A 27,099-nucleotide genomic window follows, 5' to 3' on the forward strand; every position below is an offset into this window, starting at 1 on the left:
AAGCATTGTGTTGTGTTTGTATATTGTGTTTATGATTCTATGACAAAGTACTTACCCACCAAGATTTACCTTGGCCTATTGGTATTTATAACCTCTATTTTTTTTATAACATCTGGGTGTTAGTGTTTCTTTGGAAATATTTGTATGGGACAGGTTCTTTGTACCTTCCTGCAGCCCTTATTCCCTCCTAAAATAAGCTCTGCCTACGCTACCAAATACATAGGTGGTACAGCCTTATACTAAGCATGGAGTCTTGTACTGTCTAAGTTGTATGGTTTTACTAAACCCTTAATTGGACTTCAGAGAAACTGTCCTAACATGGAATTCCTAAAGGCCTCCCTGAATGCGCACAGTGTTAGGCCTGGGCAAACGTGTGTGGGCCAACACACAAAAGTGCAAATCACCACCTTACCACACAAGAGCATCAGAATCACTCTGGTTACATATCTCGAGTCTCACAGTACCTCAGCAGTGAAGAAGATGATGCAAGCGGACACCCTCACGATGAAACAGCTACAGGACCCGATCACCAAATTCTTGGTCTTCTGACAAAAGAAGATGCACTGGAAGGAATTTTGCAGCAGCAGTTAAATGGAGAGGCAGCCAGCAAAGGGTACTTCATGGCTTCTCGCGGCTCTGTGATTTTGGCACCCTTTTCAAGACACCAGACGAAGGCCGGTTACTGCTTGGTCGATTCGCCTCGCTTTCTCGGTCCAGGGGACTTCAAGGTGTAGAATCTTGCCTCTGGAGGTCTGGAAGGACTCCAAGTTTTGGGAGGATTCAATCTTCAGATGATGCACTGCACACTGGTCGTAGGTCCCAGGGATTTGAAGATTTGCAGCCCAGGAAGTTTGCATACTGTTGTGGGATGGCTTAAAATGCAGGTTGTCTCAAGGCTGATTAGGCCCACCAGCCTAAAGGAAGGAGTTGTCCTCTTCAGAGCTCCTCTGTCACATGGAAGAAAGGGTCAGCACAGCAGCGGTCACTCAGCAGGCATCTCTGGCCGCTGTAAGTAGCTGCAGGCGCCTTCTCTTCTTTCTCTGTAGATTCAGTTCCAGTGGTTGACTGTCTGCGCACCAGGAATCCAGCCTCTTATCCAGGAACCCAGCCAACCAGCACTCATGCTAAATTCAGACTTTGGTGGACAGTCTCCAAGTTGGAACTGGTTTCAAGCGCGCATACCAGAAGACAAAGACCAGCAGAGTTTTGGAATCATCCCCTGCTTCCTGTCCTCACAGACACTCAGGCGCCTAGGTAGGCTTTTCAAAGGATTCCCGCCAAAGACAAAAATCAAACCAGGATCAGACAAACAATAAGAAATGGCAAAAAAAGAAAACACTCACCATTGTGGGTTAATGGTGAGCGTTCAGTGCATTACCGTGGCTGAGAGCACAGCCTGCGAATACAAATTGCACTAAGGTCCGTAGAACACGTTCACTGCCACCAGCCATTCAGGTATGCTTGTCACTGTAACAGAAATATTACAGGAGCAGCGAGAAAGGGAATACCCCTCAGCACTCCACATAAGGTGGTGTTTGCTGACCTCCCAATATAAAATGTAGAAAGGATCAAAAGTATCCCTACCCTTGAGAACATTTGTTCTTACTAGGAGAACAAAATAAAATAAAAATGGAAGCCCAAGGGGCTCCCCAGCAACACTGCACAGAAAGTGCTGTGTGCTGCAAAAGCAAATTACAGGTGCCCCAAAAGTTGGAAGAAAGCATGAATCCAAACAAAGTAAGGAGAGACACAACAATGACTCCCATAGCCAGAGTAAAAGAAGGAGTGAGTGGGGGGAAAAGGTTCCCACTCAACCAGGAACATAGACAAAAGAAATCCACAAGTCCAGCAAAATGTGCTGGGGGTCTCACAGGTGAAGGAGATTTGGCATAAAAATGGAAAATCTACCTAACACAGCCAAAAAGCTAAATAGTGCATGTATTCTTTGGAAAAAGGTCTTGGTTGCTTGTGTTACAGTGCAGAGGGGAGCTGGCCTAACATTTCAAGCTGGGCTGCTCCCAATGGTATAAGTACCTGGCTGATTTTCATATGGCTGGTACCCTTCTGCAATGGCGCAGACCTTCCACAAAACAGTGGTTTGGAAGGTTTCCCCGAGCGCTGCCAGTGGTTAAGATTAATCTGAAACCTTCCTTCAATCACATTTTGTGGTTCTAGTGTCTCCCCATGTGGGAGAGAATATGCCCAGACGTGGCCCCTTGTCCGCTAAGCTGCTTCTCATTGATGAGGCTCATTATGGGGTTGCTTGTGTTTCTGTGCAGAACGGGGCCCGATCTAGCAGTTCGGGCTGGCTAGCGCCCATTGCTAGCAGTACCAGACTTTGCATATGGCTGGTCCCCATCTGCAATGGCGCGACGGCTACAAAATAGTAGTGTAGTCGATGCCCAGATTGCTTCCAGTGGTTAAGATTCATTGAAAACCTTCCATTCATCCAATTATATGGTTACAGTTTGCTAACTGTCCACCATCATTAAAAAACAAAATAAAAGGAGGAACATTCACCTTGTGATGCTGCTGCACATGCTCCTGGTAGTTTCGGATCTTGGCCGTCAGGACTGCAACTGAAGAGAGAGACAAGAGGCCATCAGTAAAGATGGTGAACATCAAGAAGGCTGGTTTAGCAAGGGCAGGCAAGGCAAAAGCAAGCAAACGTAGGCAAGAGAGGTGCGGGACTGGGTAAGGGAGGTGGGCAGAGCGCAGTAGGAGAGTGACGTGAAGGACAGGAGAGAGAAGGTACTGGCAAGAGGGGATAAGCCAGGCAAGAGCGGAACAGTCAAGGAACAGGAGAGGAGCTATTGACCAGGGGCAAATGATAACGCAGGTGACTATTTGATCAGAGACCTGCCCATGAGCCAGCTCTCCCTCTTACAGAAGGGAGCTGAACGTAGGGTACACGTGCAGAATAAATCCATGCTCCACTCTCAGGTGGATCATCATTCACATATTTGGGGTGACATTTCTGGAAACCCACTCTCTTCACCAGTTCAAGTTTGAAAATTATTTTTAATGTGACATTAGCCCTCTCTCTACTTATTTCACACGTTTCTCCAAGGTAAAATATCTGCCACGATGACATGCGCACACCTTACGTAGTCTACAGATAATAGTGGTCTGTGAGGGTACGCTGCCCCTCCCATAGTTACCCTCACAAGTCTCTGCTTGCAAACCCATGATTCACGACAGAAGGAGAGGGCGGCGAGGGGCACATTCTGGTCTGGGAAGCGCTCCAAGTGCTTGAATATGCATTGGGCAAATGAATAAAAGGATAGATTAGAGTTCTGGGGACAATCCTCTCCCACTCCCTTAGCACCATTTTTATGTGGGGTTCTGTCTGGGGGTCTTGAAGATTCTTCCCTGCAATGCACTCACGCTCCTGTGTGTGGTTCCATCAAGAGACCTCAGTAGCAGGCCAATCCTTTCGGAGAATTGCCTTTCATCTCCATCAACCGCGCCCATGGCCTGTCCCCTGCCTCCTTACAAGATAAATGCGGGACAGTTCTAGAAGCAAACATGGGTGGAAGTTGGAAGGCAGCACGATTCAGGCAGGGGAAGGTTAGCACAGCTAAATCGAGGAGATTTCTGATACTATGTGCCTCTGGGCTGTAATGAAAGAAGCGAGATGATGCGCTGGGGCACCTAGAATGGCAAACATCACGCAGGACTGGCCAAGCCACAAGAGACAACGGTTGCTGTGAAAGGAAGCTTGCTCGGTTTCCATTACGAAATAGAGGACATGGTGTACTAACCCCGTGGGACGCCTAACGTCTTTCCAACAAAACGGTCGATTAAAACAGAAACCATAGAAGCAAGCTGAGCGAGCAGCCAGCCACATGGAGGCAGGAGTAAGAGGCTCATATAAAGGAGGATTTACACAATGTTAAGGCTAGATGACCCAACTCTTACACACACTGCAAATGGGGCCGTGTGTTCGCACTCAGACTCTTTTCACATTTTTAAAGCAATCTGTTTGAGTAAGGCAAAGCAGCACACAAGGCTTTCTTATTGCAAAAGTAACTACTGCCACTCAGGAAGTGAGAGCAGCAGTCACAGGGGCAGGCGTGTTGATCTCTTCAACCCGGCTGCTTTCTTCAGCTGCACCTTAACTTTGAGGGCACTGGCAAGTGCTCTCACCACAGGGAGGCATCGTAAGCAACTCTGCCTTGTCATGTTATATGGTCTTGTCCCATGCACTGCTGCCGCTTGCATGGTCTCTTGGCGCTCCGGCGGATCCGCATTGGAAGGAGAGTGGGGGGGGTGATAGGCAAGGGAGCTTTGATGTGCTCTTGGCAGCTTCAGTTTGGAGAAGACCCGTCAGTAAGCTTGGGTTTGTTTTTTGGTCGGTAGTCATGTGGTGGTGTGCAGTGGCCAGAGTGTTACAAAAAACAAAAGTAGTAGCACTATGTTGCCTTGCCCCCTGTCCTGCCCACTCCCTCCATACTCAACGTCACCCCTTCCACCATACTCATCGTCACCCCCCTCAAATCCCATTCCCAAGTTTATCCTTTCCTCCACTGCACCCTGCAACATTGTGTTTTACAACAGCAGTAAAAGTGAAGAAAATACAATGAAAGAAAATATATTTAAGTGACCACCATTAGTGTGTCATTGTCCCACTTAGTATGCGCCATCTCCTTCACCACCCACCGTTCACACCTCTTAATGAAGATGGCCAGCCACAGGCACACCCCTCCCATTGCCAACATGCAAGTCTTTGCCTACAGCCATTCATACGCCGATCCAGATCGCAGTCAAGCTGGGCTCTTTGGCTGTTTGGGAACGGGTTGTACATCAGTGTATTCTAATAAATTTCCTTCCAACACTTGAGAGATGGCGGACGGCTCAGGTTTGAGTCCGCAGTAGGGATGAAGTTTAAGACAAAAAGAATTGTTCTTAAAGTTGCTGTCCTGGAACGGTATTCCGGGTGGCATAAAGTAAGAGAACGATGACTGGTTGTCATCGAAAAGTAAGGGAACGTTGTACCGTTTATTTACTGCCCACTTTGACCTCTGGTGTTGAGGTATGATTGTGCATGGGTGCTCTGTGTGTACTTGTGTTTGGTTTCATATCAGGTGTTGTGAATTGTGTCCAGTTTGTGGTGCGGTAGAGGTAGGGGTGGGTTTAGTTTAGAGTTTGAGGCCGAGCATGCAGAGAAAGGAGTTTGTAGTATGGTTAGTTAAGCACACCACCTTTCGTTCCCGCCAAAATGTCCATCCAGGTGCGTGACACCTCCTGCCCCCAAAATACTTCATCTAAGTGTAACATATTTCTTTCCCCCAAAGTGCATCCTAGGGAGGAGACACATTTCCTACCCCCAGAACTACTACTACGAGCGACACATCTCTCCCCCAAAAGACCACCCAAGTGTAACATACTTCCCACTCCCAACAATCCATCTAGGGATGGCACATTTCCTACCCCCAAAACATACAACATTTTTCCTACCACATGTGAGGAATCTGATGGCGCCATCACTCCGCTCCCGGGGATAGACTCTCCCCCCATGTGGCCAGGGGGCTGCAGACGCTACTTGATCCTGACCCTGGGGGTGGCTGTTTGAGGGAGAACCACATAGAGGGAGCTGACCCTCAGGGGGATGACACATCATCATCAGGGGGGGACATGGTATCTCCTCCCTTTCCTTTTGAGGAAACCCCCTCCATTCCTTCTGCGTTTATGGCAGACTGACAGTTCCTTAAAATACTGTGTAAAAAGTGATAACAGAATCTTTCCATCACATAGAGCATTAAGTGCTGAGACGAAGAAGAGGACTGCCAAGAGAGAGATGCTCCTGAAGAACCAAAATGTGCAGTTTAGTGTTTGTCAAACCCCGATTGGTTCAAGGAGGCTCCCAGGCAAAACGAGGGAGTTCAAAATCAACACAGCTGAAAGCCGGCAGGCTTGGACACTGAAGGAAGCTGAAGTCAACAGCGTGAGAAGTGAAGGGCTAAATTAGACAGCGCCACTAAACCCACAGGAACCCTGAAGGCACAGGAGTGGAGACGGCATAAGAGAGTGCCGGCTCAGGCACTCCTAAGCAGCTTGACGGGTCGGGGACAGACGGGAGCAGGTTCCGTGGCCACGAGGCATTGCCGACAAACAGAAGGCAAGGAAAGCAGTCCTCACACCGGTCAACTTGGAGGGAGACAGTGAGCAGCGAGGCTGCAGGAGAGAGACGAGAGTGAGAAGCCAGGTTGGTCTTCGTCCTGCGGAGAAGAGCAAGAACGATCGTGACTGCCAGTTGGGAGAAGCCTTCCGAACTCCACAGGAAACGTAGTAGCAGTTACTCGGAAAAGCACGGAAAGCCGGTGAGCGAACAGGAAAGGGATGGGGCACTGGAGCCGATGTGCATGAACTGTGAGCAGTACAGAAAAAAGTAAGAAATCATAGCTTATGAAGCCTGAAAGAAAGAAAGGATCTTGAGGAAGAGCAATATCCCCCCCACCTTTTCTTTTGAAAGTATTGAATAATTTAGTGTAAAAGTCCAGGCAGGAGAGTATACCAGGTGGCGAGCAGATCTGGGATACACACCCATTTATTTATTTATTACATTTATATAGCGCGCAGACAGCCCAGGGGCATTGTGGCACTGTTACTTGTAAGGAAAACTTAGTTACAATGGGCAATGGGTACAGTTTGTGCCTTGGGTTACAGTGAGGCAGTGACCTGTGATCAGATATAGGTGGTGTCATACCACGTAATGCATCATACATGACATTCATGAGGGCTAGGCCATATGTTTGCTAGATGAACAGGGTCGTTTTCAAGGCTTTCCGAAAGGCGGCCAGTGAGGGTTCAGAGCGCAGGGAGCTAGGGAGGGTGTTCCAGTGTACGGCAGCGAGGTACGGGAAGCTGGAGCCCCCTGCTCTGGCTCGTTTTACCCTGGGTACTGAGCGCATGCTGGCATAGGGTGACCTAGTGGGTCTTGTGGAGGAGACCGGGTGGGACCTCTGGGAAAGGTACATTGGGGCGGCAAGATGGACACATTTGTGGGTGATGCTTAGCGCTTTGAATAAGATCCTTTCCTTTATGGGGAGCCAGTGGGATGCTTTTCTGGCAGCGGTGATGTGCTCTCTCTTGGCAATGCCTTGTGCAGCACGCAGGGCACTGTTCTGTATTACCTGGAGCTTCTCAAGGTTTTTGTTGGAGGTCCCTAGGAAGAGAATATTGCAGTAATCAAGCCGCGAGCCAGTTATGGCCCTGGCTATGTTAGTGCATGTTTCTTTTGACAGATAAGGTCTGATTGCGTTAAGGAGTTTTGCATGGTAAGCAGCAGAGGAGGCGATGGCGTTTACTTGTCTGGTCATGGATAGGTTGGAGTCTAAGTAGACGCCTAGTGTTTTTACTGTGTCTAGTACTGGGATCCTGATTGAGTCAATAGTGAAGTGACTAAACTGTGCGTCAAGTTTCTTGATGGTGTCGGGGGAGCCTACGAGTAGGAGCTCAGTTTTGTCGGAGTTAAGGCAGAGGCCGTTGATAGCCATCCACATTTGGATTGTGTTGTAAATGTTGTTGAGGGTAGCAGAGTCCGTGTCATAGTCGCCTGTCAGAGTGAGAAGGATCTGTGTGTCGTCGGCGTAGTTGGTGTAAGAGATGCCCATGGCGTCAAGGATGAGGATGAGGAAGAGGGGGCGGGTAAAGATGTTATAAAGGGTAGGGGAGAGGCAGGAGCCTTGGGGCACCCCACATAGCATGATAGAGGGTGATGCAGTGGGGCTAGGTCAGAGAAGACCTGCATGGTCCTGCCTTGGAGGAAGGAGGTGATCCATGTGGTGGCTTCTTGGGAGAAGTTGGCTGTGGAGGAGAGGTGGTGGCAGAGGATGTCGTGGTCTACAAGATCAAAGGCTGCCGACAGATCCAGGAGCAGGACAGGTTTGCCTTGGTCCCTTGCGTCGTCCATTTGGTTTTTGAGGTCGAGTAGGGCAGTCTCTGTCCCGTGCCTGGGGCGAAAGCCGGATTGCCTCAGTCCAAGGAGGTTCTGTTCTTCAAGGAAGTGCTGGACCTGCAGGTAGGCTGCTTTGTCTAGAATCTTGAGGAGGAAAGGGACAGTGGTGATGGGGCGGTAGTTATTAGGGGAGGTGGGGTCAAGTGAGGGTTTCTTTATGAGGGGTCGGACCCATGCTTCCTTGAGGCATGCAGGGACTCTCCCTGTGGTGAAGGAGGCGTTGACAAAGGCTGTTAGGAAAGGCGCCAGGGTGTCTGCGCAGTCTTTGATGATGGAGGCAGGACAGGGGTCGCCTTTGCAATTGGAGGGTTTTATGTTTTTCATGATGTTGATCATGTCTTTTTCTTGGGATGGTTTTAAACGAGAAGGTGGGTGGGGCCTCTGTGGGTGAGGGGGGCGGTGGTGGCGGCGAGGGTGTAATGTGGGTGGAAAGTGTTAGTTTGGTGTTCACGATTTTGGCTTGGAGGGAGCTGATCTTATTGCGCATGGCTGTTTGGATGTTGTCACACCATTCTTTATCCTTGGTGAAGTTTTGGGGGGTGGGTGTGGGGGTCTCAAGTTCCCTGAATATGGCGAACATTTCCTTGGTGTTCGATTTGGCCTCCGTGATTCTATCTTCAAAAGATTTAGCTTTGGCTTTAATGATGGCTTTCTTGTAATTATTTGCAAGGGATTTGAAGTTGAGTTTGTCTTTATCATCCCGGGATGTTTGCCAAAGAGCTAATGCTGCTCGTTTGTCGATGCGTAGTTTTAGAAGGTCTTGGGTGAACCACGCATTAGCGTGTCTAGTGGGTTTGGTTTTGCGAGGTTTAAGTGGGGCGATGGTATTGATTGCTGCCGTGATGGCAGTATCGTAGTTTTTGGCCAGGGTTTCTGGGTCGTCGGAGAACGGGGTTCTGAAGGCAGGTCCCTGTAAGAAGGGAAAGAGTCTTTCTTTGGTCATTTGACAGGCCCTCCTTGTAAGGGCTGGAGGTAAGGGTAGAGGGGAGTGGGAAGTGGTTGTCGTGGTGGGGATGTTGAAGGTGATGGTCAGACCATGGGGTGGGGGTGTTGCCTGTGAGGGAACAATTGTGGTGGGCGATCCAGTCTAGTGATCTGCCTAGGGCGTGTGTGGGGTTAGTGATGGTGTTGACGAATCCTAGGGTGGCTAGGGCTGTGTCAAGAGCTTTGGCCGCGGGGTCTTTGGCGTCATTCAGGCCAAGGTTGATGTCTCCAAGGAAAATGGCTTTGGAAGACTTTTTAAGGTTGTCCACCAGGAGGTGGGTGATGGAGGCCTGGAAGTCTCCTAAGGGTCCTGGTGGTCAATAGATGAGGTGTAGGGTGATGGTGCATTGGTGAGAGATGGTGAGTTTCAATTGAAGGTAGTCGCTGTTATTGTTAATAGTTTTGTCCGCCTTTCTGATGGTGATCGAGTCTTTGGCTAGGAGTGCGACACCGCCTCCAGTGGTCTGGCGATCTTGTCTCGTGATGGCATAGCCAGGTGGGCGAGCGAGGGATAGGGCGGGGCCTGAGGCTTCGTGTAGCCAAGTTTCGGTGACCATTGGAAGATCTAAATCTAGGGTGGTAATGAGGTTGTGGATGTCTAGCGCGTGCGCATTGATGGATCGGGCATTGATGAGGGCACATTTGAGGTGCGGTTCAGGGGTGACATTGATGGTTGAGGGTGGCACATCCGAACCAGTGGGGTGCGCATTTTCTGGGGTCATAGACACCGTTAAAGTGGCATTTGCATCATTAGGTAGCATGGCAGTGGTAGAAGAATTGCAGATTGCGGTAATTACATTCAGACCAGTGGGGGGCATATTTTCTGGGGTCATAGACACAGATAAAGTGGCATTTGCATCATTAGGTAGCATGGCAGTGGTAGAAGAATTGCAGGTTGTAGTGATTACATTCAATCGTGTGAGTGACACGTTATTGTGAGTCTTAGACATTGTATCCAATGCAAATGGGTCAAGGCGATGCTTAATTAGTGGGCTCGGTTTCGTTGTGTGGCTAAGTCTACGGGATTTATGCAGTACTGAGGAAGGAGCCTTTAGGTTAGTGTCAGATTTCATGGTTCTTGACTGTAGGCGTGTATTGCGTGCACTTGTGGGGATGGGTAGAGCGAGCATTACGCTCGGGAGAGTACGTGTGCGTAAACGCTGTTGCCTTTTTGCAAGTGAATTGAGTAGTTCAGGAGTGCGGGACTCCTTACCTTGTGATTCCTGCAGGATTCCACGGCGAACGGCAGACTGCGAGCAGCGAAGAGCTGCTAAGAGGAGCGCTGGCCTTTTTCTGCGGCCTTCTTCTCCCGGCTTCGCCTCACGGCACCCTCTACCTCCATTTAAGGCAGGAGGGGAGGGGCAGGCAAGTCGGGGGAACAAATCAGCATCCGGGCCTGCGGCGGTGACTTTCGCGGGCTGCAGTGACGCTCCTGGAGTCAGGTGGATGGCGGCGGCCATGGTGAACAGCTGATCCAAAAGAAAGGAGATCAGCTGTTGTGGCCTCCGCTCTCAGATGCGCTCGCAGCGGAGCTGCTAAGAGGAGCGCTGGCCTTTTTCTGCGGCCTTCTTCTCCCGGCTCCCATAAAGAGTTGTGTTGCACAAAAGCCCTGGCAGGAGAGTACACCAGGCATTTGCAAGTCTGGGACCTGCACCCACATGAACTGTACGAAAGAACCGGGCAGGGGAGTATACCAGGTGTTGGGTGATTTACATTTGTGATACTTTGAAAAGAGAATCCCAAGGAAGATTCATGCCCTTGAAATTTTGATTCACATTGAGTGTGGAAAAGACTTGGGGTAGGGAGCCATTTCCTGGGAGGGGATTGTAACACCAAGAGGACGGGTTTATCCTTTTGGGTTACAAAGAACTTAGTTATTCTTTTGAACTTTTGTTTTGGTGGAGAGAAACCTGGGGATGGAAGCCATTCCCTGGAACTGTGAACTCTATCCATTGGAAACATGTGTTGGATTTACCTTTTCGTTGAATTGGTTCTTTTGTGCATTTTCCAAACCAAAGACATTACCTTTAGCATCTTATGGTTACTTTTAGAATGAGAGGGCTAGGATATAATTTCGGAAACAGGACATTTTTTGCTTTGGTCATCTTGACACAGGACAGATCCTTAGTTTTTGGATGAGATAGGGAAATACCTCCTAGATTAGGGACAGTGAGGACTTTCCCAAAATATTCGCAACACACATGAGCCCTCTCTGTCCGTGGCAGATTCCTGGTTCCTCACACTCCGGGGATCTATTCAAATATGATACATTTCTACCCCCAAATAAAGAAAACCCTCTAGGTGCTACCCATTTCCTATCCCCCAAATACATTCAAGTGGAACTCATTTTCTACCCCTATGATACTGACAAGTGTGATGCTTTTTGTAACCCCCAAAAAATACATCTAAATGCAGCACACAGACACCTCCAAACAAATCCATCAGACAATCTAGGGGGCGAAACAGGCGGTCCACACAGTTCCACAACATGATGGCGGCAGTGCAGCAGTGGCTGGTCCCTCAATTGACAGTCACTGAAAGGACTGCTTTCCTTTCATCCGTTCGCCAGCAATGCCTCACGGCCACGGCACCTGCTCTCCGACTCATCAAGTTGCTTAGGCGTGCATGGGCCGGCACACTCTCATGCCACCTCCACTCCTACGCCTTCGGGGGCAGCACAGCACAGCAATGGCAATACTCACCATCCGTGCTGACCCACTCCAGCTGCAGTTTTAGGGTGCCCTGTCGGTCGTCCATGGGCGGACAGGGATGGCCATCAAGCGGAGTAGTCTGTGTGGGTAGTACATAAGTGGCAGGATCTTCTGTATTGTAGCAGTGGAGGTGCTCACAATTTGCACCATCGTACCATTGGTAGGTAGGCAGTTGTATGTTGTTTGTGGGTGAATGTATGGAGTGGTTTCCGTCGTGCGGTGCTCAGTGCAAGCGTTTGTGTTCATCTGGTTATGTAGAGTGTTGCGGGTATGTTGTGGAGCGAGTGGGTTATTAATAGGGTGGTTGGGTGCATTTTAGTTCTATTGGCTTGGTCTCCTTTCACCAGGACATCCTCACTCTATTACATGTGAATCGCAATATTGTTTTTTTTCTTCTTCAGATAGTGACCTTAGGCTCAAAAAGTTCATTACAGCTACTGCCATGGCTGGGGGGGTCAACCTTCTCAATATTTGGAAAAAAAACAGCATCACCTCACCCACAACTCGACAAAAATGCGAATCACTACTCTTGCATGAGGACTACTCAAGTCTCCTCCAATGACAGTAGCTGGAAAAGCTTGCTCTTTAAATTCCTACTTGTCATCTACACATCCATTCATGGTATTGTACCCCCCCCAAACACCTTGCCGACTGCACCTTCTTGTACTCTTCCCCTCTCATACTCTACGTTCCTCCATCTCCCTTAACCATTCTGTTCCCTCATGCTTCCGCTCCTTGACCCTACTGCCCCCCTGAAGTAGAATGTCCCCCCACCCCTGGATATGAAGTCATTTTATGTATTGTACGACACAATACCAGACTCAATCTCCAATTTTCAGAGAAAAGGATTTTCCCATTACCCCAATTAATTCCTCCAAGTAAAACCTGCTCTTTTGTTTCATCTGTAATTCTCTAAAAATGTACTATGTTTTGGACTACAACTCCCATCAGCCCCATGCAGCACAGCCAATGGTGAGAGATTATGGGAGTCACAGTCCAAAATATCTGGAAAGCCGTAGGTTGCAGACTCTCACAGTAGCCCCATATTATATGCCCTAACACCACCACAGTTCTGGAGGCAACTGTTCTCCCTAGCACCCCACCCCTTCTTCACCGAATCAATCGTGCAAACCAGACACTGATTAGCCACCATGACTGCCAGCTCGCACTTGAGTAGGGCACATCTGCAAACTAGAACACCACTCCCCTCACAACACTCACATCCCTCACGACACCGCCTAAAGTCTCGCACCCCTCCCCCACCACACAACCCACATCCTCCAACTCTCATACCAGGGGAGCCCGCTCTCACTCGAAAAGACACCCCTTTCTGCCCGACATAATCCACGCACCTTCAAGAAGGAACACACCTACCTCATCTCATACCCCAAGCTCTCCCATTCACCCCTGCCCAGAGCCACACACCCCTCCACACACTGCACATCTTCCCCCCACGCAGTTCAAGAGCTGGATCAAGGTCAACGTAATCCCAGTCCTGGCAGAAGACCTGCTCCTCACCCTCCCCTCACTCCTTGTCCCAGAAAGACCTCAACCCATAGATTTTTTTGACTCTGCGCTCAACTGGATCGCATCGTTCCTAACATACAGACACCAGATCACTTAACTCCCCTCCAACCCTCCGGGCCCTTCTCCTCCACTGCAAGTCCGGTGATCAATGGAGTCCCCCAAGGTGCCTGCCCATCACCTCTCCTTTTCTACCTCTACATGACCCCCTCTGCCTGCGCTCATCAGCGCCAACAACCTCACATGCTATAAATAAACGGATGACACACAAATCATCCTGAGAATTCCCCAATCGACCTCCGCCCCTCACCCTGATCTGGCAGCATGCCTGACAGACATTGATCTCTGGATGACAGGTAGCCATTTCCTTCCCAACCTGGTAAAACAGAGATCATGATGTGTGGAAAAACAGCCTTATTCCAAATACCGTCCCCCCTGGCCACCTGCCCTTGGCCCTCCCCCCTCTACCTCCTCCTCAGTGCAACACCTTGACTGTAGAATGGACTCTAACCTAACCCTGTCCCATCACATTAACAATGTATCCAAATCCTGACACTTACACATAAAGCTAGTGAGACACATCTCCCCTTACTTCACCTACTCCCATTCGATGACCGCAATTATGTACATTGTCGTGTCTAGACTGGACTATGCAAACTCCAGGTGGGTGCACCTGCCTTCCAACTAAACAAACTTCAAATAGTCCAGAACTGCGGAGTCAGGCTCCACCTTGCCCTCAACGAGGGGATCACATTACACTAGTCTACCGCACCCTACACTGGCTCGACTGGGCAACAAGCGACTTTCAAAATCATGCGCATTACTCACCAAGCTGTGCACAAAACCGGCCCTAAATAACTACAAGAGAAGATGACATTTTACGTTCTAACCTACAACCTGAGGTCGAGCACTGCCCTCCTCCTAGTGGTCCGCTCCTTCATATCAGCCAGAATCGCCTTGCCTGGCTTCTCAACCCTGGGGCCAAAAACCTGGAACTCTCTGCCCCCCCACCCCCTTATTCAACACACAGAAGCCAACATGGTGTTCCGAAAATGACTCAAGACCTTGCCCTTACCCTGAATCATCCTAAAGAACCCACCAGGCTTTTGACCCTCTGCGAAACCATGCCTCCCGGCTAACTTTGCACAACCAGAGAAAGGCCAGCAACCCACTACAACGGGCATTTAAGAATGCCAGAGACACAGAACCATGGGCCTAGAAGCACTTAATCATGCATGGCTATGTACCACACTTAGAGGTTTGGCAAGGTACTATGCTCGGTAGCCCAGTGATGTTCTGCCGAGCACTGCTCTTGGAAAGGACAGTCATGCACTGCACCTAGCAATCTTTAGCCAAGCATAGCACCTAGAATACTCAGCCATCTGAGCATTTCAGCCTGTCTGAGCGATTAAGACACGCACAGCACTTAAGAAGATGACCTGGTTCAGCGCTTGAGTCTGTGTTCTTGGAGGATCCAGCCACCTATTGAAGGAAGTATTTGAAATTTTAATTGACCTGGATGTATCTGCCAACCCAGAAGCTTAGAATCCACGAGCAATACCCAATCATGTAGACACAATTGTGGCAGACAGAAGATCTGTAACGCATTGGTCCTGTATTGCACTAAAATGACCTTAGTATTGTTATTACACACAGCAGCCCTAGCCATGCCTGGATCTAGATTATTCAACATTCATCTGCACCGGAAAGCTACTAGCCTTGTACAGCAGGTGGGAGGTTGACAAACAGCATTGCTTGAAGTGTGAGGCCCATAGGTAGGCACAGGAAAGCAATAAGGGACAGGGAGGTCTTTTCAGCTCCATGGATATTCACACATGACTCACTACCTGGACTCTCCGCTCAGCAACAACAATAGAATCCAACTATCCCCACGATTAAATCGGCCTAGCTGCACACAATCTCACATACCTACAACAAGGCACAGCACCACCTCCACTAGAATACAGCTACCCCAGCCAAATTTGGCCTAGTTGCACACATACTACCTGTCTCACATACCCTGCACACTACATCTAGCATTAGAACGTAGCTATCCCCAACAAAAACTCTGTCTAGCTGCACACATACAGAGTACACACACGCACCATGTACTTCTCTGTCCATCTCCACTTACCTGGACTACGGTCCCCTATGGCGTTCAACCTACAGCGCGTTGAGACCATATCAACGGGGCAAGGCGCTACACAAATGCCCATTAAAATAAAATATGTCCCATTACCCTTCACCATTACTAAAACTCTGATATCCTCAATCCCTTGTAAGGGCACATAACATAGAAAATACCTTGTATTGCTTATGTCCATCATTTCTGATCGAAATGATGCCCCTACTTTCTATAAATATAAATACAAACCCAGGTTTTGGTTGAAATGTAGGCCTGGACATTTCAGGAGGACACAGAAAGCACTCTGCAGCTAATGACACTTTCTTTCCAAGCCAATGTCATAGAAAATATCAGACTACACAGAATTAAAAAAAACCCACACAACAAGTCATAAAATGGTGTACCAATGATTTGGGGAACAACACAACCTATTATTTAGTCACAATGTGATAGCTTAGTATATGATCTGAGCTATGTAAATTATCACTATATTCTAGGATGCTCATTACCATGCAAACAAAAAATACATAGGGTCTTATTCTCTCTTCTTTAATATGGCAATATTAGCACCCAGGACCTGGGAGCCAACAAATCAGGTTGCTCAAATCGTGGGCTGAATCCCAAGATTTCAGCGCGAGTTCCAAGCAGACTGTTGGATGCTTCCCTGCCTGCCATCTTCCCGTCCCCTCTGGTCACCATTTCTTCCCCTCCCCGCCCCCTCACCTTATTGTTTTGGTGGCAGCAATCATCACCGTCCTCCAGTCACTGTCCTGGCTGCCTACCACTGCGAAATGGAAGAGGGGCTCTGCATGGAGCCCCGCCTTCCATCTCCACGGCGGCCATCTTAAGTATTCCAGATTGGAAACCTGGAGTGCTAATGGCAACAACAAACAGGTTCAGTGGGCTTCACCGGCCCGGTAATGGCATCTGGGCGCAGAGTTAAGGCTATCCCTTCGCTCAGGCCTATAAATTTAGTGGCAGGCCGTTACCGGTCAGTGAAGCCCACTGAACCGGTTACTATAGCAATAACCCATTATTATGCCAATGATACATTAGTGCAGTTGAACAAAAAGCTTGGAGTGTACTTTGTATTTCTCTAAAAAATGATTTGCTTTCCTTAAGCAAACTCTGAGATTTACTTTCATTTTCCAACACTAAATGAAGTATGTTTTCTAGATGTTCTACATTTCTTTTATCAGGTCACCTCTCTTTGTAAACGATGTTAATGCTATATGGATTCATAATTACAATATGCACCCTTCTTTTAGGATGGTTTCTTGCTTCCCTGAATTAAGTGAATAACTACTGGAATAGAGCTCAGAGAAGCCGAACTTCACGACTAGCAAAGGTTTATCACAAACGTTGAACCAAATCATGGCTTGGTAACGTGGCTGATCAGTATGGAACACACTGAGATCAGGGGTTGGTGTAAAGTACAATTGACACGCACAACTTAATGAGTCCAATCCCTACCATAAGAACAAGTGTTCACAATGGTCAAGGGAAACAGCCCAGTTTAGGTTCCTTGGAAGAAGTTTCAAAAGTTGCCTTGCATTTCAGTGCTTTACTGTCCTTGTGGGTGGGGCCAGACTGCTTCTCTATGAAAGGAACAGTGAGCTAAAACATGGCTGTAGCCCCTCCTCAGTGGGAACTATCCGATAGAACAGGTTGTTTGTCCATGTTCGTTCTCATTTGGGAGGGGGGCTCACAAATGTTTGCAAATTTTGAAAAACTTTAACCCTATGATACTACAGGTAATCCACACACAGACTCTTAGCTCACTATGCTTAGAGAGGTTCAGTTTCATCTCACGGATGATGCAACACATGTCTAGGGTTTGTGGTGATTTGGAGGAGTGAAATAGAGGATGGGAGAAACTGGCTTCTACTGGATGCAAGCCCATAGGGTGATTGGAAATGGTCTCATGGTAGCCCTGTCGCCCTAGCTGAAGGTTTGTGTTACATTTTGAAAGTTTTGGCCAATCCTTTGTAAATTGGTTTATTGAATTAGAGTAGCTTGGTGACTAAAGGCTTCCAAGACTAGGTCTGAAGACTTTCTGATGGCCGCATTGATTGGACATTTACTTTGTAGTGTAGGGTGTCCTAGGAACGACAAGGATCTAGATTGGGCATTACTTTGAGTTGATGGTACGACGTCCTTTCATCGACATCCGTTTTTACGCCAGGTGTTTTTCTGTTGAATTTTTACCGAAAATACATTTTCAGAATTTGTTGGGGGGCGGGAAAGGGCATATAAAGGGTTGGGGGGGGGGTGGGAGGTTGGGAAATCAGGAATAAATAAAAGAGGTAAATGACAGGGGTGTGGGGGGAAACCCCCCCCCCACAAAAATAATAAATGTTTTTCGGAAAAATTCCACAGAAAACACCTGTCGTAAAAACAGGTATCGATGAAATGACAGACAACGCAGGAGATGGGTGGACCTCTACTTCGCTGACAAAGGAAGTAACAACTATAATATATACAAAGAATGTCTGCGGAAAAGTCAAATTAAGGAAGAATCCGGCTAAAGGACAGGGAGAGGGATTCCCAAATTCAGAACCACAGATCAGACTATACCAAAAACAGAATGATTAGAAAACATGAATGTTTTATTTAAATTTTTTAAAATACACATATTAAATCATGTTTAGAGCTCATTATCTAAATATCAACATCTAATTTGGAAAATTGAAAAATATAATCAAACACAGTGTTTATCTAAAAACACGACTGATATCTCAGTCAATACTGGCTTAATGTAGCCAAGCAATCTGAACGTCATGCCGGTTGAAGGGGATCATCCGGCTGGCGATCAGAGGCTACGGCCACATTTGATGATATAAGAACAACCACAATTACATAAGCAAGGCAGTGTTGGTTACTTCTGAAGTTGGAACTAACAAAGCAGGGGTGCCATAATGACATAGAACCACCCTGATAACCTGGAGAGTCGGAACCAAAGAGCCACTTCTTTCAGTAGCCCTTCCTAACACTGTACACTACACAAGTCTTGCTTTAGTGTTAGAGTTTCCCTTAGGCATTTGTCCAACCCCTAAATAACCTGGTACAAAATAAAGATCCGTTTGTGTGATGTGCATCATTGCCTCAAGTTTGTATTTTATTAGCTTTTAAATAGCGCTTTTCACACTTTACACCAAAGCGCTTTACATAAGGACAATAAGAATACAAAGTATCAGAAAACAGTATATAGAACAATTTACATGAACAATATGGCATGACATGAGTGGTATTGGACCATGGTGGGAGAGGTAGTAAAGATATAGGATGTGATGTAGGACTGTCGTGATGTGGATGGTGCTCTTGTTCAGATGTGGACCCCGATTCACTGTTCTTAGAGAGGTTCAGTGTCACGACACTGATGTCGCCAAACAAGGCAGAAACATTTGTCTGGGATTGCTGATCGTACTCTTGCTGAGAGGAGAATTGTATTTCAGTGCTGGACTGCCCTTGTGGACTGGACCAGACTGATATGGAAATAAAGTAGATCTTGGCTTAAAAGGTACAAATATATGAAGATCCTAACAAGTAAAAGAGAAAGGGCCTCATTAAGAACTCTGCCCAAAATGTGCGGTAACCTGGCTGGGGAGCGCGCACCAAACAATAGCAGTAACGGTTACAGCTGAAAACTCAAGTACATGGCAGAATTTCAATAATCAGCGGAATTTCTTTTACCACCATTCCAGTCAGTGGAAATTCCATCGGCGAAATTCATCATCGCGATAAAAGTAAGCACAGCAACGGCCATTTGGGAAATCACAATCCATCAAATATCTGAACAGAGGAGTCCCATCTAAACCCACAGACAATTGCAAAAATGTCAGGAGTAAAGGGCAAAGCCTGGGTGCTCAATATAAGGCTGTGGAAGCCATCATTCTCGGAGCAGGAGCTGACTGCACATGCAGAGCAGGTGGTGGCCCACTCAGAGGAGCTATATGGGGCCGAACACCGCAAGACTGGCCAACAGCGGAAAAAAACAATATGGGCTGAGATCAGGAACAAAGTGGTGGCCGTAGGTCATGTCCAACGTAAGGTTGATGACATTAAAAAGCAATGGAATGACCTTAAGGCCAGGGTCTGGAGCCTAATATTTCTACCCCTGCCGGGTGACAGCTGCCACAGGAGGTGTTACAGTAGAACCACTGCAACTCACACACAGAGGACATGGTTAGTGGTCCCCTGCACATAGCTGGGATTGAGGGTGTGGGTACGCCCGAGATTGGAGCCAGGGGGAATGTGGCGAGTACCTGAGTGAAATATGGTCCCATACATGGTCAACCATGCAGGAATAAACACAGACTGCCATGCATGCAAGCGATGTGAACCCCAGCAAGCATACACAATCCATGTGAGGCAGCAGGCCACAACGACGAGTCAGTGAAGCAATGTCCAACTGCAACGCTGCATGTAGACACATATTGTCAAATCCATGCCTGACAGAACGTCCACCTGACTCACACAACGAGAGTCACTGCAATCACTTGACCATACTACCATGATCCAAGCATCAACTGTCCCAACGCACATTTGGACAGGACACCATGTAGGACAACCCGTCCCCGAGTTGCGCGTCCGAACCAAGCAGGACACTCTCTGCACCTGGCACATGGTTGCCCAGATGCAATGCATGCTACAAACACACTGCCTGACACATGATGCATGCCCCCCAGTAGGCCCAACACACTGAGATGACATAGTACAAGTGACAGTGAATGTTGAATTGCCATGCACCTCAGCACCAAAGTGCTAACGCACATTTCAATGTCCCCCAACAGGCACTCAAGACAGCCAGGAAACAACTGAGGTGGACGGACCCGCCACAAAACCAGCATCAACCAGTGACGGCAAGCAGCCAGGCCAAGGCAGTTCGGGGAGTGGGAGTGTGCCACCGAAGAAAAGGCACCATGTAAGTGTGTCATTTACGGACAAACCCACTGTCGAGAAAGACACGGCCACGCTGGCTCCACAGGACACAATCGTGGAAGCAGCGCCACCAGCAACAGCGCCAAATACCACTACAGCTGGGGCTACTGTGTACTCACACATGAGCCAGAGTGGGGAAGACGGCCTAAAATGCCAGCAGGCCATTGCAAGCACTGCAGACATGCTGTCCGAGTCTGCATCCCCCATATCGAGCCAGCCCCAATCCCTGTCCTCCAATTATCCCTGGAATCCTCCCTCAGCACAGCCTCTCCCCACTGCACTCACCACCTTCCAATCGGTCATCCCGCTGTGCTCTACATTATGAACAGGAGTACTCCTACGATGAGCAGGCCGAGCCTGCTCGCTGTTCAGTGCACCATGATGTCCATGGAAGTAGACATTCACCACAGACAGTGCCAGGCCCTACACTGCGGGCCATCTGGGATCAGCTAGACAGGATGGAGCAGAGGCAGGCTGAGATGCGTGCTATTGCGCAAGAACAATTGGGACATTCCCAGGCTATGCGGGATTGCATACAGGAGGCATCTAGGCAGTTGTCCAGGTGCAGGAGCATGGTGCACAGCAATGCCAGCTAGTGTCTCACAAGCCAGAGGGTGAGGCAGCTGGCAGAACAGTTGTCCTCCCATAAGGCCACGCGCCATGGGTTATGGTGTTGGGACTGGGGTGTGCGATGGATGATGGTGTTGGGTGGAGTGATGGTGTTGGGGCTGAGGGTTCCTTGATTTGATCATTCAACATTGTTGAATCATGATTATTTGAGCAGTTTTTATTCAAAGGTGTCGAGACGTGCATTCAGTACATTTATGGGCTGCATGTGTGCCAGGTCAGAAGACATTGCCCATGCGGTCTTGGCAAATCATTCGTCCTTCCCTCACATTCCCACATATGTCCTGTAGTGCCCTGTGTACACCTTCAATGTTTTCGTCATCTGCGCTAGGGGGAAAATGGTCCTCATCTGGAGGCATTTCTATGTTCCTTTGTATGCACAAGTTGTGCACCATTGCGCATAGGACTACTATTTTGCCTATTTTCATGAGGGCACCATCTGTGTGGTGAAGGCCCCTGAACCTGGCTTTCAGTAATCCAAATGTGTGCTCAACGCATGACATGGGCTCATTGTAGGGTATTTTCTGTAGTGTGCCAGGGTTCCTCAGAGGTGTCATCAGTCATGGTAATTACAGATAGCCAGCGTCACCTGCAAGAAATGAATGGACTGTGCGAGACATGGTGGTGTGTGGGTACATGTATATGGTACTGATGCATTTACCCCCATGTGCGCAACTCAGTGCATGTGCATGGTGCACCTTGTGTGCATTGAGGTTGATGAGACTTGGCCTACATGGTACACTTGCAGCCATTCACATTGTAGTAGTCAGTATTTGTCGCCATGTATGGACCATGACAATGCTTTCATGGCTTTGACGGTTGCCCTGATTGTGTTCTGCTGCCTTGCATGGCGGGATGTCCCGTGCCGTTGCATGAGTTCCGTCTGTGTACTGGGGTGGGTCAGTCAGGGTTCTAGGCCTGTTCTGTGTATTTCTGTTGTTGCTTCATGGGACTTGTAGTTGTTTCACATTGCTACTCATTACATACCCCATGTGAGTGACAGTGATTTCTGTAATCAGATGTGCCTACTACCTACCCACAAGCCAGGTGAGCTGTCCATTGTGTCAGTCCATGTATGCTGGAAGGGTGCTGTTCCTCAGTATCAGGGCATTATGTGTGGCCCGAGGGTATCGGGCGCAAAAGTGGCCGATTGTGAGGTCTGCATCACATGTCATTTGTACATTCACGGAATGGTACTGTTTCCTGTTCTGTTATGCCTGTTCTGTTGCCTGGGGGAACCAATGCCACATGTGTGCAATCTAATGCTGCTATGGTATTAGGAAAATGGGCAATGGTGTAGAAATGTGCCTTTCCTGCGTGCGCCTGGCTGATGGGCATAGAGCTGTGCTGATGGGCATGCCTCATGAGCGCATCCAGGATTTGGTCCAGCACCTTGGAGAAAGTGGGCTGTGACATCCCATGCAGTGTCCCACCTGTGTGTTGGAATGCGCCCGTGGCACAGAAGTGTAGGACCGACACAAGCTTCAGCAGGGGGAAGGACTGGCAGTTCTGATTGCAATGGCACTCTGGAGTTCAGCCTGAACTAGGGTGAATAGTTCTGTGATGGTGGGAGGGTCCAACTGAAATAGGGTCACTAATTGGCTGTCAGTCAGTGTCCGTGGGGCATCACCGATCAGGCTCTGGCCTGGCTGACCTCTTTCCTCTCTGATCGACCCAGGTCATACTTTGGTCCTTCCTATCATCTATCTCCCTCTCTACCTGTGGTGTTCCCCACGGGTCTAACCTCTCGCCCTGGCTATTCAACCAATACCTGGCAACTCTAAATTCAAAACCCTCTGCATTGTTCACAAGGCTTTCTGGGGCCGGGGTCCAAAATACCTTCAGCTATGCCTCTGCAAATACCTCCCCTCTCGAGCTCTTCCCTGCTCTACTTCTGACTGCCTCAGGGTCAGTTGTTTTTCTAAGAAACGAGCTGGGGGTAGATCTCGGTATTCGGCTGGGGCCTCTCTCTGGAACAAACTCCCTGCCACTCGAAAACATGAGGAGAACCATCTGCAGTTTCGGAAGCACCTCAAGACCTTCCTCTTTGATTCCGCCTTGGCCCCCTCTCTCCCTGCTGATCTGTGCTCCTGGCACCGTGCACCTGGCCACCCTCTGTTCTCCGTGCCCAGGTTCCTGCTCACCCTGCCACCCTCCTGCACTGCCTCCGGGACACCCCTTGCACTGGGGTCTGTATCTGTACCCAAACAGACCACCCCCCCCCCTTTTTCTTCTTCCTGCACTTGAAGACCTACCCTGTATGCTGCCTGAAACTCAGCACTTGCCACTTGCTGGCTGCACTACTACTTTTGTTGCTTTTATTATTTATTTATTATTTATTCTGTTCTCCTTTTGCTCCGCACTTTCCACCTCTCCCCCCTCCCCCACCATGCACTTGCACCCTCCCCCCCACCATGCACTTGCAGGTCCTCAATGTCACCGGGCCTAGTAAGATCGTTGCTTTGTTCTCCCCTGTTCTCCCTCCCTTGCCGCGCTCTGAAACACTTGTGTATGAGCGCGATAGAAATAGAATATCAATTCAATTCACTGTATGTAATCTGATGTAGCTCCCCGCAACATGAGGAGCAGGGACGTCTTTTAGGGATCGCCAGAGGTCGCAATTATGACCTATGTGGTCTCCCTTGCGACCTCTGTGGTCTCCCTTGCAACCTCTTTGTTTTGGTAATGCAAGCTCCTGGGCTCTGGCCAGCCCCATAAAAAAATAAGACAAATAAGAACAGGAGTGCCACAAGTCTAACACTTTCAGCACTGACCCTAAATAAGAAAGAATAGGAATACCAAATAATGTGTCTTTCTGGAATTCTATACAATAATTGCTAGACTCATTAACGGTTTATTTCAGGCACACTTCAGGAGGCGAGTCACTGATTTAGTCTGTTCCTAAACACCAACTCAGCCCTTCATCCTTCTGAGGTCGATAAATGAGTACCAACACAAGTTGCGTGATATTGGGTGTATATTCTTTCTATATAAAGTGCTTAAGCGTAAGTGCTATATAATAACACATCATTATAATTTGGCCATGGACGTCTGCTTGCATTCACAGTAATTTGGTAATATGGGCCTATACACACTGATCTTAACAATACATATGGCGATCCATTCTTGTATGAAATGTACATCACATTATAGTGATATTGTAACCATATTTTTTCTTAGTGTACAACGCTATGTGATGCCACTTCCTGTTTTGTCAACGGGTGAAAGGTCGTGTTCCATCACTTCCCGCGATATCACTTTGGGGTGCGGTCAAATGATATCACTTCCAGTGATGTCATCCGGGGGGGGGTGGGGGGGGGGCGGAGGCCGGGGGGGGGGGGGGGGGTCAAGGGTCGTGTCATGTCACTTCCGCTATTTTGGTGAAATTACCTCCCTGATGAGGAGTAGCTCTCCCAGCCCTCATATTTGTACTTCTTCTGACCACTGTATGTAATCTGATATAGCTCCCCGTAACATGTGGAGTAGCTTTCCCATTCTGCATATTTGCACCTACTACGACCACTGTATTTAATCTGATATAGCTCCCCATAACATGAGCAGTAGCTTTCCCAGCCTGCATATTTGTACTTACTATGCCCACTGTATGTAAACTGATGCAACATCCCCGCAACATGAGTAGCTTTCCCAGTCTGAATATATGTACTTATCACTATGACCACTGTATGTAATCTGTTGTAGCTCCCCCAGTCGGTATATCTTCAACTACTATGTCCTAAGTATGCACTTTCTGTAACTAGCTGGACACAAAAGTGATAGGTTTCGAATTAATCGATGGTCTGGAGGGTTGCCCCGAGCAATGCCAGTGGTTAAGATTCAGTCTAAACCTTCCAGCCATCACCTCTTTGTTTTTGCTTTGTCACCCCGAGTGGGACGGGTATGCCCAGACGTGGGTCCCGTGCCTGCTGGGCCTAGAGACCCAAGCTACTCCTCACTGATGAGCCCCAACAAGGGTGAAACATGTTTGGGGATGCTTGTGGTCTCGTGCAGAAGGGATGTGACCTAGCAGTTCGGGCTGGACTGCCCCTTTTGGGGTGGGGCCAAGCCTGATTTGCATATGGTCTTTCCCCTTCTGTAATGGCTTGGCAGGCGAAGAACGATGGTCTGGAGGGTTGCCCCGAGCAATGCCAGTGGTTAAGATTCAGTCTAAACTTTCCAGCCATCACCTCTTTGTTTTTGCTTTGTCACCCCGAGTGGGACGGGTATGCCCAAACGTGGGTCCCGTGCCTGCTGGGCCTAGAGACCCAAGCTACTCCTCACTGATGAGCCCCAACAAGGGTGAATACATGTTTGGGGATGCTTGTGGTCTCGTGCAGAAGGTATGTGACCTAGCAGTTCGGGCTGGACTGCCCCTTTTGGGGTGGGGCCAAGCCTGATTTGCATATGGTCTTTCCCCTTCTGTAATGGCTTGGCAGGCGAAGAACGATGGTCTGGAGGGTTGCCCCGAGCAATGCCAGTGGTTAAGATTCAGTCTAAACCTTCCAGCCATCACCTCTTTGTTTTTGCTTTCTGTAACTAGCGCCTAGATGCCTCAGGCTTTTGTGCGCTGTAATAAATCCTAAAATAAACATCCAGCCCCTTGGCTTATGGAGCACTGGCAGTACTTTTGCTGGAACACTTGACTTTCATGAGAGAGATATTTTTACTGCATATGTTTTCCTAGGAGAAGAACCATTCTGACAACTTGTAATTTAAGACACTTTGGGCCTCGTTACATGTTTGCCAGTGCTGTATTAACGTGCCGGTATTACCATTTACTGGCACGTTACCGCACTGGCAAACTACACGTTTGAAGGTTGGATGGCTGGATTTACCTGCAGCTTTGAGCTGCCGGTAAATCCTGCACCCCTCTACCCAAAAAATGCGGGTATTACCGGCACCTGTAATACTGGCAAACGCTCTCATGGAGTTCTATGGGACTCCATGGAATGGGGATTAATGCCACTTACCGCCACTTGTAATCTGTGGGTAATTCCGGCAAAGCATGTGGTGGTAACAGTAATTCCATTTAGTGGTACCCTGCCGGATTTACCAGCAGGATATCACCAAATATGAGGCCCTATGTGTTTATTTAGGCCAGACCTGTGCATATTGGTTCATAAAAGTCCATGTTACTCGAGTTCCTTGTCGGGCCTGTTTGTCGATCAATGTCTTCTGTGTGACATCACTTTATTAACGTTTGGAAATAGTATAACACATTTAAACTATTTCCTACTACAAGCTCACACTATCCAGAAAGGCATCCAGTGATAATATTGCTGGAAATAAAGAAGGAATTTAACAAAGATGAAAATATATTGCAAGAAATAACAGTTGGTAAAAAATACCTAAAAGCAGAAAAAATATCGAAATAAAGAATAGAAAATGTAATGATAGAGGTGGGTTTGAGGTGTTAAAAAAAAAAAAACAGATTTAAGATAATATTGGGATAAAGAGAGTTTAGGAGTAGGAGAGGCATGGAAGGCCCGGGGAGGGTCCCCCCGAAAATAGATATTTTTACAATGGGCACTGTAAAAGGCATTTCAATATTTTTTCATGCAATACTTATTACAATTTGTAATTGTATGCCACCGTTATTTCCGCAATAAAATCACTATGAACCACCTGGAGACTCTCTGTACAAGATCCTGAAAATTGCAATATTGAATACGAAGCAGAAACCAGTTACATTTTCCATTGATGAATGTTAGTTATTGGTTTGACATCTCACCATGAATTCAAAATGTGGTATATTTTCATTAGATGTTTAGGCATTCTAAAAGGCACTTTTTGCAAGTGAGGGACTTCAGCCAATGCACAATTTGGACCAATACCATGCTGTACAATAAGATGGGTCCTCATTTTCCATTTTGGTAGGTGGTGCATCACCCTAAACAGGGTAAGCAAACACCTTCTGTAGCGGGATGAGAACCGATTCTTCACCTAGTAAAGAACTAAGCTGCAAACTCAATACCTCTTCCTTTCATGTTAAAGAAATCTACCAAAGTAAAGATATCCCCTCATTGTTAGTTTCCCACTCCACTGTGTAATTGTTGCCCACCTCTGAGAGAAGCCTGTCTTTGGATGACAGTCATGTTTAAAGATAAAGTGCATTCTAGATGACATTCTCAGCATATGCTCCCAATCTAACAAGTGGGTATTTTCTTGCGCTTACATTCCAGAATCAGACAATGGTCTAAAAAAGCAGCTTTCCAGCCCATTAACCATGG

The 27,099-nt window shown here is 48.0% G+C and overlaps 1 protein-coding gene across 1 annotated transcript in view; it reads right to left on the reverse strand.

Annotated features, from left to right (window-relative positions):
* MRPS15 (mitochondrial ribosomal protein S15) overlaps positions 1-27,099 on the reverse strand; it is a 213,445-nt gene that overhangs the window by 33,272 nt on the left and 153,074 nt on the right. Inside the window, exon 6 of the mRNA XM_069622634.1 lies at positions 2,521-2,579. Within this exon, the coding sequence (XP_069478735.1) occupies positions 2,521-2,579 (59 nt within the window). The remainder of the gene's footprint in view (positions 1-2,520; positions 2,580-27,099) is intronic.

This window comes from Ambystoma mexicanum, chromosome 11 (genome assembly GCF_040938575.1).
Source record: "Ambystoma mexicanum isolate Mex_15411 chromosome 11, UKY_AmexF1_1, whole genome shotgun sequence".
NCBI lineage: Eukaryota > Metazoa > Chordata > Amphibia > Caudata > Ambystomatidae > Ambystoma > Ambystoma mexicanum.